The sequence below is a fragment of the Pelobates fuscus genome, chromosome 6 (genome assembly GCF_036172605.1).
Source record: "Pelobates fuscus isolate aPelFus1 chromosome 6, aPelFus1.pri, whole genome shotgun sequence".
NCBI classification, from domain to species: domain Eukaryota; kingdom Metazoa; phylum Chordata; class Amphibia; order Anura; family Pelobatidae; genus Pelobates; species Pelobates fuscus.
The window spans coordinates 60,260,530-60,276,253 of NC_086322.1; the positions used below are offsets into that span (position 1 = coordinate 60,260,530).

Consider the following 15,724-nt stretch of genomic DNA (forward strand, 5'->3'; position numbering starts at 1 on the left):
CCCTTTTAATGTGTCATAAAAAAGAACAAGTGTGATATTGCAAATAGATGGTTGTTACAAAGAACTTGGAAAACATGTGGTCTATCTCCCTATAGGTTTCTGGTGGACAATCCTGTTCACAGGAATAAGCATCATTCTTGTGGTATTAAACCTACAGACACTTTGGATTTTTAAAATGTTTTACCTACAGTGAAAAAAAGTGATGGAAATCAGCAGAAGACAGACACTAAACGAAATGTCTTTTTTTTCTAGTTGAGAGTCGTATTGTGGCACAGGATATTTTACATCTTAAATATGTTTTTAGTAGATGCTAATGATTTAAAAATATAATCTTTTATGTATCAGTATCATATAGTAAATTGGACCCTCGTAGATTACATAAATAAAGAACATATTGTTACTGTGCTGATTAGCTGATATACTTTACCATTGCCTGTATTTCCTGTGATTCACACAGGATTTTGTCAACAATTAACATTTTTGATATCAGATTTGTCATTATTCTTCCAGCTTCATCATACGTGCACTTTGCTTGGTCCATAAAGAATTGGTGTACGTTCTCAATTTGCTTCCAAAAACTTTCGATCTACAAAAGATCAAAAAATGCCCAAATGTTAGTAGGTGTTTTAAAACGCACAGAGCAATCTATTGGTAAGAATTGAAAATGTCACAGCTTGATAATCTAGTGTAATTTGTCTCTTAAACATTTCCATTCAGATAGCAAAGCAAAAATCTTTGAAGACGTCGATATTTTTTTTTTTGTAAAACTGCTTTTTGATCTGTTTGCAAAGATGAGAACAATCTTACAACACAACATGTGTGCACTGGTTTAAAGCATCTGCTTAGAAATTAACAGTATATATAATATGGAAATGCAATCCCCAGGGGGAATATAAAATCTCGCAATCTGATAAGTAAAACTCATTGTTCCGTTTTCTTTCTGTAACAAAAAAAAAGTGATAACTGAAAAATGAATTGAAAAAATGGAGTAGGTAACAAATGAAAAGCCTTCTTGGATCTTTGTTGTCTAAATGTTTCACTTATTCAACAATTTCATAATGAAAGGTTAGTAAAAAATAAAAATACATGGATAAATTTACAATCTGAATGAGGTGATCTGAGTATTCTCGTTCTTTTCGTTCAATGTCCTCCATAGTTTGGACCTTGGGATTTTGTCCTCTGACCAGCTTGGTAGAAGTCACCCTTGATCGATAACGTTCTTCAAGTTCCTTCAGTTCCTGTAGAGAACAAGATACATTGTTTAAAGATAAAGGGACAGAGATATAAATTGGGGGAATTTGAGAACTCATTCTACTATATTATAAATGTATCTTTCTACTCCAAACAGAAACCACTGATTTAACCTGTAGCCTGGGCATCTCACATAAACAGGTGTAAATCATTTTCTATCCTTTGCTGAACTATAAAAAGACTAGACTGTACCCGTTTTATTAGGTCCTTTAGAAATGGAGAATCTGAATCCCTTTACCGTTTCATCTGGGCTTGCATTCAGTGGATTTGTAGTAGAATATATTATTTGAACCTCCAATGGAAGCACACCTTATAGGCCCATTCCGAACCAGTGGAAATACTTCTGTTGACAGTTTTCAATCCCAAGCCAATTCCCCTAGTGAAATAGTCTTACTGGCTATTATCAATTCTTATGTTTGGGTTACACAACACAGTCACGGGGAACATCTATTATCTAGCCACGAAAAGAGTACGAAAAAGAAAATGAGTCAAATTAAATCTGTGTGGGGAAAACCCTCTGATTGTGCCAACTATTCCGATTTACCCGTTAGCCACTACAAATAATCAATTTATTGATTAAATCTGTCCTACTTTGAAAAATAGCTTAGGTACTGATAGAACTTATCAATAGCAATAAAAAGCACATGTCATTGAATTATAATGTTACACGAGCCATTTTCCTAAACAGGTCTATTTTGTACATGCGCTTGTGCAGTAATGACATGTTTTAAAAATCCACTATTTTAAAATAATTAATACTAGTGCTAAATGCAAAAATTTAGAAATTATGTGTTTGTCTATTTTTTTTTTTTAATTTGTATTTTTAAATGCCTCTAGCATTCTCAGTCAATCAATGTCATCCTGGCTACACAAAATTGACAACTGATAACAAGGAAGGTTTGATTGTGCGTTATCGATGCATCCAACAGTGGGGAGGTACCTTGACACCAGGAAAATCCTTGTACACAAGCCAGTTATGATCAATTAATTTCCCAGCAAATCAGACATCTTAGTAAATAGTAATAAGGTATTGTAGCAATATGAACTCTTACTGCCTCTTGTGTCATAAGTATGTTTCGATACATTTCTCCATCAATCTTCTTTTTCAGCAACAGATCAGTAAGGTTTATTCGTAGAATCTGAACAAACATCTGCAATACAGAATCGTATTTGAAAAAAAAAAAAATCAATAATCCAGTAAGTTCAAAGGCGTGGAAGTAAAGCAAATCTATATTTCATCTTATGTATGTTTGTTCCTTACTCAAAAAAATGATTTAGAAAATCTTTTGACCCCCATTGCAAATGTCAGGTGGATTTTGAAGTTTGCATTAGAGTTAAAAAGTCATGTAGTATCGAAGATGTTGGCGTTACAGTCTGTCCGCTTAAACCTCATGCTTATTTTACTTCTTTATTATTCAAAGTAGGTTAAATAGAACCATAATGATATCAAGAAAAATAATTAAAAAATAATAATTCTGTATGTTACAGTATGTATTAAAAAATATTACTTTGCAAATTGGCAATGACGAAACTTATTTAGAGTAATTAATTATTAAGGAATCCTTTTGATAACAACAAAAAAGAAAAAATCAGTATAAAACAGTCATCACCAACGCAAGCATAAATAGCAGCCTGTGATTGTATAATCCACTACCTCTATACAGATATGTATATACATTGTGTATACAGTGTTGCAGATCGATCTATCTGTAGTAGACCCTGGGTAACCCGGCTGGTTACCTCCGCTTTTAATGAATTAAGAGACCCATCCTCCCTCCCCCCCCCCCTCCGTAACTGGACACAAACAGTTCCAGGGGTACAACAACATTATCGGCCACACTCGGCTTTATACTTTCCTCATGCATGGGGTGGATCACACATAATGACAATGTCCCCTCCCAGGGTCCTCCCACTCCCAGGGGTTGTGTAACGGCACCAAAACTCCAGTCCCTTTGTCCCCTGTTCCCGCCACTCAGTGTTCCCTCCCAGGGGTCTTCTTCCCAGGAGTCTCTGTATCTGGGGGTGTGATAGTGCGGGAAACTTACTGCCACTTTACCTCCCAGTGACAGAGAGACCACCAACCTCCACCATTGTCCCCAAAGGATGTCCCCACCAATCTCAGGGACCCCCAGAACGGTAACCGTCATGAACAGCCACCGTTCGCGGGGTCCCTGTGTGAAACCTGGCAAGGGAAGGGTCTCCTTCCGGGACGTGAATGCTCCCCACTTGCCGGCATTCGTCTGTACGAATGGCGGCCACCCAAAGAAGCACTCATTAATTACTTCCCTTGTGGTTTTACACTATGTTGCGAGTTGCCAACGTTCTAATTGATAGGAGGTAAGTGCCATGTCAGTTGGTCTAGGCAGTCCAATGGGACTGGATGATCCCCACCGGTCCAGAGGGGGGGGGTGGGTGGGAAAGTGTCAGGACGATTGAGCTATCGGATGCAGCGGGCCGCAGCAGTGGATCTCCGACTCCTGGTGAGTAGCCGATTTCGTATAGTCCCAAGCTGTGTCATTGGAGCCCATGAGCTTGGTAGTGCCAGTCAGTGGGTTAAATCGCTGGTTTGCCGGGGTTAAGCACTCCAAATCTGCTTATTTTGCAGAAGCTCGGGACCCACTCATCTGCTCCGCTTGGCGTCTAGACTCTGCCCCCAGTATATTTAAATGTAACAATCTTTTATAACAAAAAAAACAAACATTAAATTAATCCAGTGCTGGGCACTCCTTTCTGTAACCAGATAAGCTTTGCTATGATCATCATCATTGATGGTCCCCTACTCCAATCAGGTGCTTCTCACAGAGAAGCGTTGCGTACCTACGGCACGTGTGTAGCAATTGTTACACTCTGCCAATCCAAAGCATATCATCTGAAGAAAATCTCTAGAAACCACTAGAGGCGGATTTGGGGCAAAATGTAAAAAACAAAACAATTTCTTAGAAATGTTAATGCATTACACTGCCAGACAAAAGAGCAGCATCGGGACCTGATGCCCACGTGCCTGGCATGGAAAACATTGACTTTCAATCTTTTCTCTGAGCTGCAATATCACGTGATCGAGTTTTACTCAGGCAGTGCAGTGAAAGTGCCTCTAGTGGCTGGCTGGAAGACAGCCACTAGAGGTGTGTTTAACCCTTCAATGGAAAGATTTATATTTCAGTGTTAGAAGTGACAGGATCACTGCACCCAGACCACTTCATTGTTTAAATAACTCTGCCTGCAAATTACAATCAAAAGTAACACATCATTATAATGGCATTTTAAATATATTAACCCCTTCGCTGCGGCACTTCCAAAAATAATAATAATGGTAAAGCTTAAAATGTAATACTGCACATGAAATAAGGATCCACAAGTCATTTTGAGGACAAATTACGGTTTAACTGTATTTAAAACATTAGATTAATATTCATTACAGAATTATTTTTTTTAGACATTTGTTCATTGTTTGCAGAAATATTGTAAAGAATATATTGTTAGAGATCATACAGTTTGTTTTGTCTTTATAAAAAGCTTAGAATAAATAGCACTGAAGGATAAATCCTCCCCCCCCCCTTACAAACCTTATTCATGTTCTACAATTCAATCAAAGTAAAATCCTTGTTATCCTTAATTTTACTGAATCCATTACTATATTGAATCAGAATCAAAAATAAAAATGGTAGACAAAAGCCCACCTTGCCTTGTACTTCTAACAATGGCGTTATGAACTGGAAGAGAGAGTGCTATGAATTCTATGATAGAGTGTTATGAATACTAATTGGATGACGGAATGTGAGACACATTAATTAATATTATTTACAGGAAATAAAGTAGTAGTTTTTGCAATCTCCTAAGAAGTACGGTTTCAGGTAAACGAAGTGAATTTATACATGTGCTGAACGACTTACAGGGTTATTGACTAGAGTGAAAATTGCCCGGAATTCAGAGTAAATTTCACATTTAAGGTCAAAGTAGCCAAACTGAAAATAGAACTGACTTGGAGAATTTCTGCTTAAATTGTGAAATTTACTTTGAATTAACTTTTAATTCCCGAGAATTCTCACTTTAGTGATTTACCCCGAATGAAACCCCCAATACTGTGTGCTGTAAGTCCGTTATGAAATTCCTAGAGCTTGCTGCCCATATCCAACCCTAAATGTGATTATGGAATGGCCTTAAAACAACTATCACTCACCGTGTGCTGCTCTTGTCTTAGTTCTAAGTCGAGAAGAGGCAAACTTTGCAAACACAGGCTATACAGACAGAGTTTAACATCACAGCTAAAATAAAAAAAACAAAAACAAAATCAAACACAACCATTTCTAGAAACTAAAATTCCCAAATACAAATGAAAAATAATTATATATTGCTTGTTTCAGTTGAGTTCAGAATTTGTAAAATAACAAAATCAGGATTAGCACAGCAAACAAAGCGAAGGCATTATTTTATTCTTACCTGTGAATTTTTCTTTTCCTTTACCATGATATCCATTTTAGCTGAAATCAAATCTCTCTCTTTAGAACCAGCAACACAATCATTACACAGCAATGTACTCAATTGATACCGTGCTGTTATTCTCCTGCAATCACAAGCAAAATGTGGGTCCAGATTGCTCTGGGACCGGAGCAATTGTTGGAGACTTCGCATTTCCTGTCTAGTCCATCATTCGCACTAATGAAAGTGCAGGAAAATATGAAGCATACACAGACAGCATTGACAGGTCTGTCTGTGTCTCCAGTCGAAGCCTTCTTCCCATAGCAATCAGGAGTAAGAGGGAAAATTGGCAATGAAAGCAGAGCCTACCTTATAGTCTACTGGGCACCAAAACCACTACCTTATAGTCTACTAGCACCAAAACCACTGCACTTAATTTTTTTATATATATATATTTTAATCTCTTGCACCCAAGTTAAAAGGTGACTAAATACTAAATAGTTTTAAAATTTGTATACAGAAAGAACAGTCTACTGGTAGTGGTTGTCTACTAATCCACTAAACCAATAGAAGATAACACCTTAGTAGACACTCCAGAGGTGTCATGGGGCATAACCCCTAAGTCTAGAAACTACAAACAAGATACTCAAAATATTGGATCCTAGAACCATATATATGAGTATCAACTGGAAATATAGTTACTGAAAAATAATAATGAATATGAATAGATAAAGGTGATGTGGGTAAATGAGTTCAAACAATAATAATAAATGGTCAGAAAAAAGGAAAATACAAGCCAAATGGCTAGCCTCCTCTCCGAGTGTCTCTAGAGTAGTCTCTAATGCTCTCAGTCTTAGACTGTAATGTGATACTAGTTATGTCAATGTCTGATATTAATATGAGCTATAAATCAGGATAGATGTAATGGGAGACCTAGGAAAATGCCTTAACCCTATGATGTTCAGAGGTACTTAGAACAGCATGACTGTCCTTACAGAGAGAACTGATCTACTAACTGACAGTCTCTCTCAGAGTAAAAATCAAAACATCATTAGATGTATCGGGACTTTTGACTCGGGGTGGAACATGGTTAAGAAGACAATGGAAAGGTTTTGGCCACAACTTTACCAGGACTTACATCTCAAAGAGGTCTTGACTCCCTATGTTTCTCTTACAGCGAGAAGGGGTCGAAATCTCAAAGACATCCTGGTACCCAGCCATCTTTCCACACAAAATGTTACCAATACATGGTTAAAATCTCCTGCAGTAGGTACTTACCAGTGTGGTCGCTGTAAAGCGTGCAAATATATCAGGAAACAATCAAAAACTTTTTCTCAAATTCGGTAAATTCAGAAACCTATACAACTAAAACGTTCTTCAATTGTCAGACAGAAGGACTGGTATACCTCATTACCTGTAGCTGTAATTTGAAATACGTGGGCAAGACTTTTAGACCCTTAAAAAAACGCATCTTAGAACATGTAAACTCTGTTAATCCATCCAGACAGACAGATACACCGATTTCGCGACATCTGAAAATCCAACCGGCACAGGGTTTACGGTTCAACGGCATTGGAAAAAAAAAAAAAATCGAAATCGGCCCAATAAAGGGAGATCCAGATAAAAAAAACTCCTACAACGAGAACGTTTTTGGATTTACAAACTAAAGACATTATCCCCCTTAAGTCTAAATGAAGGGTTTTCATATACACTTCTTTTATCTCTGACTAGCTATTGTCTCTATATAAAACGAGCACGCTATTAATTTCATATATCTGTAAATAATGTATATAGGTTACTAGGTCTTTTAAGTTCACATAGTTTTAGGGTCTCTTATCTGTAAATGTCCTTGCTGACGCCTAGTAGTGGCTTCTTACAGTCTCATATTCATATTCCATTACATGTCCACGAATGACATTGCCTAACATTGATGTGAATCAATTTGGATAAATAAAGCTATCCCATCGATTCCCTAATAATATAATATCATATAAAGTTGATCTCTAAAACTGTCACAAATTAAATGGGGTATTTTGATTTACACCCGATCCTTAGACTCAGTGCCAAATGGCCCTCTAAAGGGATCATTGTAGTAAATAATGTAAATTATATACATCTATGTTAAGCATTTTCATCAATAATTGCATAAAACTCCTGTCTCCTAGGAATATATTGATACTTCGAATCCGGGTAGTTTATTGCTTCCTCCAAGTAGGTTCTGAACTCATGTTTGACAAAGCTCAGCATTTAATTACATTAATTTCCTTCAAGACACTGTATAGTGGCATCACATTTATCTTTACATAGTGTATATTTGATCCCTTCTAAGGATTATATTTAACGGCAAGATTAGGGTTCAATTCATGTTATCTATCTTCATGCTATCCATCTCGATGACGATTTCGTACCTACTGCCATAATGGGCTAACTCACATTATCATCTTTTCATAACACCCTATATATCCGCAATGACAGGTTTGGAATACAAACTTTCTTAAATGACAGGGCATTGTAGGGTTAATTTCGCCATCAATTGGTAGTTGAAAGCCTAATAATGAGGTTCGTCGCCCGATTGGACCATTTGAATAATGAGATATCGGTATTCTGGCGCCAATATTCCGACTTCTGATTGGTTAAAGTCTGAAGTTCCAGCAAGGATACGTGTATTTAAGAGAGACCCGCTGGTCAGTATGGGTTCAGCCCCTGACGAAGGTGCATCACTTAGGCACCAAATCGCGCATCGGGTTGAGGGTTTTTTCCTTCACTTGCTCACTTCACAGGGCACTCTATCACTATGTGCAGGCAACCAACACTCTAAGTATGGTTCTGCACAGTAGCATGCTTTTATTTTAACACGGTTTCTTTCTACCTCCGTTATTGCCTTATACTTTATTTGAGCATTCTGCTATTTATAAATGAGGGGAGCATAATTGGTTACATTACCTTTATATAATTCTCTCTAACATTCGCTCATTTGTAACTAAAGGCATTTTGGATACATTTTATCAATCCAATTACAAACTATCCAGCGCTTGGCTATACTGAGCTACTGTTTTGTTGTCAGTCTTTAAGACTAAGCTGATTGCAAACTATCCAGCGTATTACTATACTGGGTTGCTGTTCTGTTATCTTTTGATAAAATCGACTATTCATTATCCAATGCCTAGTCATATTGAATTGATGTTTTGTCATTAATATTTTTTGACATAGCTCTAAATTTTGCTAAATACCCCAATTCACCCCATCAAGGTGATTCATGCACTCAGACCACTAAAAGTGGCATTACGCTGTATGATATTTTGATTACAGTCATGCTGTTCTAAGTACCTCTGAACACCATAGGGTTAAGGCATTTTCCTAGGTCTCCCATTACATCTATCCTGATTTATTATTTCATATTAATATCAGACATTGACATAACTAGTATCACATTAAACTCTAAGACTGAGAGCATTAGAGACTACTCTAGAGACACTAGGAGAGGAGGTTAGCCATTTGGCTTGTATTTTCCTTTTTTTCTGACCATTTATTATTATTATTATTATTATTATTATTATTGTTTGAACTTATTTACCCACATCACCTTTATCTATTCATATTCATTATTATTTTTCAGTAACTATATTCCCAGTTGATAGTCATATATATGGTTCTTGGATCCAATATTTTGAGTATCTTGTTTGTAGTTTTAAAATTTGTCCCCAAGTCACAATGATTGTGAATGAGACCCTTGTAGAAAATTATAGCAACGTGCTCTATCCCCCTCATCCCCACTACCCCCTTTTGCTTTAAAAAAATAATAATATTTTTTAACTGAATTGTTCACATAAATTATAACAAATGTAAGAAAATAAAATTCGAAAATAAGATGAAATACAGTAGAATTAAAAATAGGAAGGCAGGAAAGGGGTTATCTTCTTAAATGGAGATAGTCTCTTTCAACAGAATCGCTATCAGTATGAAAATGAGGACTTAATCATCATCTATCATATCTAAGCCATGGTGAAATGATGTCAGATTACAACCTGTTCTGGTTTTCTTTCCATTTCAGTGAATTATTGCACTATGCAAATTACATGATGACCTTAAAACACTTATCAATACACAACCCTCCGCTGAAACCTGTTCATCATCCATCAGTTTATAACTACTGACAGCGACATCGAAATGTGAGTCATTTGTATGTGAGCGCGCTAGGCTGGCATTTTATTTGACGCCACATTCATCAAAATCAGAATCAGAAATGGAGAAACCCCTGTTATTATTTGATTGTTACATATTTATGAATGAAATAAAAAGCAATTACTGGTGAATGTTCTTGCACTGATTACTCTGAGTCACAATGGTGCTATACTACACCAGTTCTGCTGCATATATAATGCTTCCTGTACAATGCCCAATGTATATATTCATTAAAAAGCTGCAGGATAAATGAGAGTAGCCTTCTTCTACAATATTATTTATAAAGCACCAACACGTTCCGTAGCGCTGTACAATGGGTGGACTAACAGACACGTATTTGTAACCAGATGAGTTGGACACACAGGAACAGAAGGGTTGAGAGTCCTGCTCAATGCGCTTACATGCTAGAGGGAGTGGGGTATAGTGACACAAAAGGTAAGGGTAGGGTAGGAAGGTAGGTTGCTATGATAGTATTCACTGAGGGCTTAGTGTTTTGTTTGATGACAATTGCAGGAGAGGAATCAGGGTGAGGGGAGGGAAAGCTGTTCACATTTTAATTGATATGCTTTCCTAAAGAAGTGAGTTTTCAAAGATTTTTTTGAAGGAGTGGAGATTGGGTGAAAGTCTACTAAAAAGGTGAAGTGCATTCCATAGTATTATATTGTTACAGTAGCTAACTATAAAGGCTAAAGGCTTGAGTAAGTAAAGTAGGAAGCCATTAACAGCTCGCTCATGATAACACAACTGAATGAGAAGGAACCATGGAAGATAGGATTTACCAAACTTGTTGTGTGACATGTTTTAAAGAATTTTGGACAATGTATTTCCTTTTGAGGATCAGAATTCTTTAAACAAACTACGCTCATGTTCCAAAAGAGTCCTGCAATTTAAGGTGTATTTTAAGCTTTTTTTTCCCCATAGTAAAAGTTTCAAAGATTTTAACTAAATTTTCTGTGTTCCCTTTAAACCCGCATTTATGTGTCATCATACTATAAGACTAGGAAGAAAAGTCAGCTCTCAAAAAGCCCACCAAACCATCACTGTTTCTCTATCAATATACCACAATATTTATTTGTTTCACTTGATTTTTCTATGGGGAAACTAGATTTCTGGTTGACAGTAAGGGAACCTGTGAATTTTTCACCTTCAGATACCTGATAAATAAATCTAGATTATGGAATAGCACTTAGATTTTAATTCCCTTGATTACGTAATATTGTTAAGTCCACATGCTCACTCAAAAGGTCCCTATCACATTTCTTCGTGTTTACTGCCTGTTACATTTTCAAGCCTAAATGCCAGTCTTCTTGCTGTCCCTATAAGACCAGAAGCATGATATCAAGTAGATTGAGGCATACTTATAGTTTTGATATTATGTATGAAGTCACTTTTTTTGTATTTATCACAACTCAAAAAGTTAGGTGTGTGCCAAGTTCAGTGTGAAAGCATCCATTCCAAACGACTTGGGATTTTTGAGCCTTCTAGAGTTGGCCCACATTCAACTCAAGATAGTCTGTACCTCTTTAATAATAGCTAATTCTGTGTCTGTGGACTTTGCCGTTAAAGGGGTCCTTGATTCCAAACCTTGAAAGAGTGGAGATGTGATTGCATCACTGATAAGGAATATGGCTGCTTCAAACCTTGATAGTTATCTAAGAGAAAATGTCTGGGGCATAGGGGATCTTGACATCATGAAAATAGTTCTGGTGACCACTCTCACGTGTTTATACTTTTAGTAAGGCAATAAAAGTACACTATAAATGGCAAATAAAAGAAACAGTGTAGATGTTTTTTCCCCTCACCTATTACATGAAAGGACTTCTGGAAAACTTGTCACCCGTGGAAAGGTCCTTTCATAAAATCTATCTTCACTTGTGGTGGAATGTATTGTTGTAGAAGAACTGCTGTCATCCTTCTCTCTATGGCTTAGAGATTCAATGCTGCTGCAGGCAGAACCTTCAATCATCTGATTAGGCAATTGTGTCTGCTTGATGTTCTCATGCAATGAAGGGTTGGAGGCTCCGTCTGCAAGAGGCTGTAACCGTAAGATTTTGGGGAGTCATTTCTGATACTCTAGGACGGTCACCAACAAACAGTGTAATCTCTTTCCCGCACATAACATCATTTAATGCTAGAGGATGTATATATGCTAATTTAATGCAAACATTGACTTTTCTAATGCAAATGTAATATTATCTTCAGGTGAAAAATAGGGTTCTTTACAAGAATGCTCTAATTACATGGGCTACATGAACACATATTAAATCTTGAAGTAAGATGACTTTAGGAAGCATGTTGCTTAATGCCCAGGTGCTCCAAATAAATAAATTCATTAAAAATAAATACATAAAACTATATATAATAAAAAAAATCAAAAGAAACAAACAAGTAAAATAAACATGCAGCTAGCTCCCCTTCAGTATTACGTTTTCAATAGGGAAGAGGAGGTCTATAAATAAGGTGGTATTTGTAGTATCTTACATACCAGTAGCACCAGGAGACTCAGTAGAGGCAAAATTTAAATCTAACGTTTATAGCACTATTCTTTCAATATTCTAAGACCTGTATCTACACTCTATAACATACATACTGTGATAAGAGTAGACATACACTGTATACCACCAGCATATCTCTGAATGTTCACATGGAGTACTGGATAGCTTGAACACTTTTAGGGGGGCAGTAGAATAAAAAATTAAAAGGCTCACCTCCAGCCATTTCCACCACAATTTTTGCCCTTCAGAGGTTCCACAAGACCAAAACCTCAGAAAACCTTTCCTGAAGACTATAATCACTAACTAGTGCTGACATCAATCAGTTAGACTCCTGTGGCCCTCACAGACTCAGCTGATTCTGTAAGTCAGACATACACTGTACTGTCTATTTCTTCTCTTTTTACCGCTGAGGTGATCTCAAAGTAGCTCTAAACGCTGTGAGTGCATTACTCTTGCGACTTACCATACTTATTATTGCAACTAAAAATAGAGTTCCACAATAAATATATTATGTTCATTTTTTTCAGGTACTGTTGATCACTACAATCATGAATCAATTCTGCAACAATATACATAAAGAAACATTTATACACAATGTACATAAAGAAAAAAAATGCATTTATTTATTTTTTTCTTTATGTATATTGTGTATTTTTGGGAAAGGTTCACTAGCAGTTGGCACAAATATTTTTTTTTTGGTGTCCGATTTAGATTTTGCTCAAAGTATTTTTGTTCAATGAAGGTCAAACAAGGTGCACTTGGTAGCTATGTATTATAAATCGTGCTACATCTCAACAGCAGATATCACGTTAAAAAAAAAGATTCCTTTGAAATTTGTCAAACGCTTCCCATTTTACAATAAATGGTTATCATATTAGCAAGTCATCAATATATAACTGTGATCTAACAAACCATTGCTTACCCGAAACTTTTGATTTATTGGATAAATAACTTTGGCCTTTAATGCAAACTCAGCAACTCCATTGTCTGATAGCGGATTATCTGCCTGGAAAAAGAGTAAAATGCAGCGTACATATTAAGCAGGTATAAATATGCTACAAAGTGCAGAGCTTAGCACACTGCTACGAAGAAGGGCACTTTTGAAGAAAGTAAAAGACTTAGCTGCACAGTTAAAATTACTTTAAAAAAAAAAAAAAAAAAAAAAAAGAATTATATAAAATATCAGGGCATAAAAGAATAATTTGCGGTTATTTTTAGAGGACGCATTAAATATCCAAATGCACCAGTGGGAAAGCAGGATAAATAAACCATGAAGCATTATCCAATTATTCACACAAATAAAGCCTAACAGAGCGTGATGTTATTAAGTTGACGAAAGCTGTTCCTCAATTAATTATTATGTAGCTGATCTTCCTCTTTGCTGCCCATTTGCATTGAGTTTTATATGTTTTTTTTACCTTGCGAGTTGTGTATTTTATAAAACAGACACTTCATCAATTGATGAGAACTACGTTGCCTTTTATGCAGAACATGTGTGGCTTTCAAGAATCTTAAACGGGAATTAACTGTCAATATACTTTAAAAAAAAAAAAATTCTCCATGTATTGTCATTTTATTCAGTATACATTATCATACCTCCTGGACGGTCTTATGGTGACATGCCTGTAATATCACTTGTAAAAAAAAGGGGTGCAACGAAGGACAACTGGTGAGCCGGCATCTGGGTCAGGGGCACCGAAGTCTCATTGATGCAGGTGGGGAGCTAATCTTAGCCCCACATAGAAGAGCTACTGTAGCTCGAATGGCTGAAAAACATAATGCTGGCTATGACATGCTGCTTATAACTATGCGACAGTCAAATCATGACACCTGTAAACCTCTGAAAGCGGTTTCAATGGGGATGTGAGCGTCAAAACTGGACCAAGGAGCAATGGAAGGAGGTTGCCTGGTCTGATAAATCACGTATTCTTTTAGATTAGGTAGATGGCCGGGTGCTTGTGCATTGTTTAGATGGCAGCAGGATGCACTATGGCAAGAAGGCAGGCCGGTGGAGGAAGTGTTATCTTCAGGGCAATGTTCTGCTTGGGAACCTTTGGCATTCATGTTGATGTTACTTTGATATGTACCACTTACCTAGAGATTGTTGCAGACCACATACACCCCTTTATAGCAATGGTGTTTCCTCATGTGACCTCTTTCAGCAGGATAATACACCCTGCCACACTGCAAACATTTTTCAGGTATTTTTAATCTATCCAACAAAATCTTATCCGCCACCCAAATAGCCGTCCTTAACAAAAGGTATGAAATTTGCACCGACTAACCCTTTTAAATCTTTCGAAGCCTTTTTAGACATCAACAAATTTGTTCGCAAAGCTACCCTAAAGAGATTTTTTAACGACAAATTACCCACCACAACCAATTCTCCACCCCCCACGCCTCGTATCAACCCCAATAACATCAACACTCATTTGAAAGAAAAATCCAAATTTTACCCTTCCTACTGCAAATCTGCACCCCTCATCATGTTCGAAAAACTTGTGTTAAAAGACTTTGAAAAAATTAAATATAACAAATATGACTCACACAACCTCACCCATGCCGAGCGTAATACACTGAAACAACTACAAGAAGACAAAGATATTGTCATAAAGCCGGCAGATAAAGGAGGTGGGATCGTTATCCTATCTAGCAAGAGGTACATAGATGAGGCACATAGACAACTACACGATACAGAAACATATAACAAATTACTCTCTGACCCCACCCCTACCATCCAAATCACCCTATCCACTTTTTTACAAAAAGGCTTGGATTCTGGCATCCTAACCAAAAACGAATACAACTATCTTAACATCAAATACCCTAAACTCCCTGTCATATATTTTTTACCAAAGATACATAAAAATATTAATAACCCCCCTGGCAGACCCATTGTGTCAGGGATAAATTCCCTACTCTGCAATCTGTCAGAATACATTGACATCCTCCTCCAACCATCTGTTAAATTAATGCGCTCTTACCTAAAAGACTCTATGGCAAACTCATTCAAATGGCAAACTAATTACATTTTAGCTACTTGTGATGTCCAATCCCTATACACGATTATACCCCACCATATAGGATGCCAGGCAATCAGAGACATTTTAACTAAAGAAAACAGAATCCCCCCAGCCCAAATAGATTTTATTTTAGAAGGTATTAATATAATTTTAACCAACAACTATTTTTGGTTTTTTGACTCCTTTTACCTACAAAAACAAGGCACTGCGATGGGTACAAGGTTCGCGCCAAGCTACGCCAACCTCTTTATGGCCGACTGGGAATCCACGGCCATATGGGGAAGGCACGCTTGGTGTACGAACCTTGTAACATATTTTAGATATATAGACGATTTGTTTTTTATCTGGGATGGCACA

General features: G+C 36.8%; 1 protein-coding gene across 1 annotated transcript in view; it reads right to left on the minus strand.

Annotated features, from left to right (window-relative positions):
• Positions 1-15,724, minus strand: part of EVC (EvC ciliary complex subunit 1) — an 86,545-nt gene that overhangs the window by 52,441 nt on the left and 18,380 nt on the right. Inside the window, exons 3-8 of the mRNA XM_063457770.1 lie at positions 13,267-13,350; positions 11,652-11,884; positions 5,429-5,513; positions 2,304-2,402; positions 1,101-1,238; positions 428-586 (exon numbers count right to left, since the gene is read on the minus strand). Of these exons, the coding sequence (XP_063313840.1) occupies positions 428-586; positions 1,101-1,238; positions 2,304-2,402; positions 5,429-5,513; positions 11,652-11,884; positions 13,267-13,350 (798 nt within the window). The remainder of the gene's footprint in view (positions 1-427; positions 587-1,100; positions 1,239-2,303; positions 2,403-5,428; positions 5,514-11,651; positions 11,885-13,266; positions 13,351-15,724) is intronic.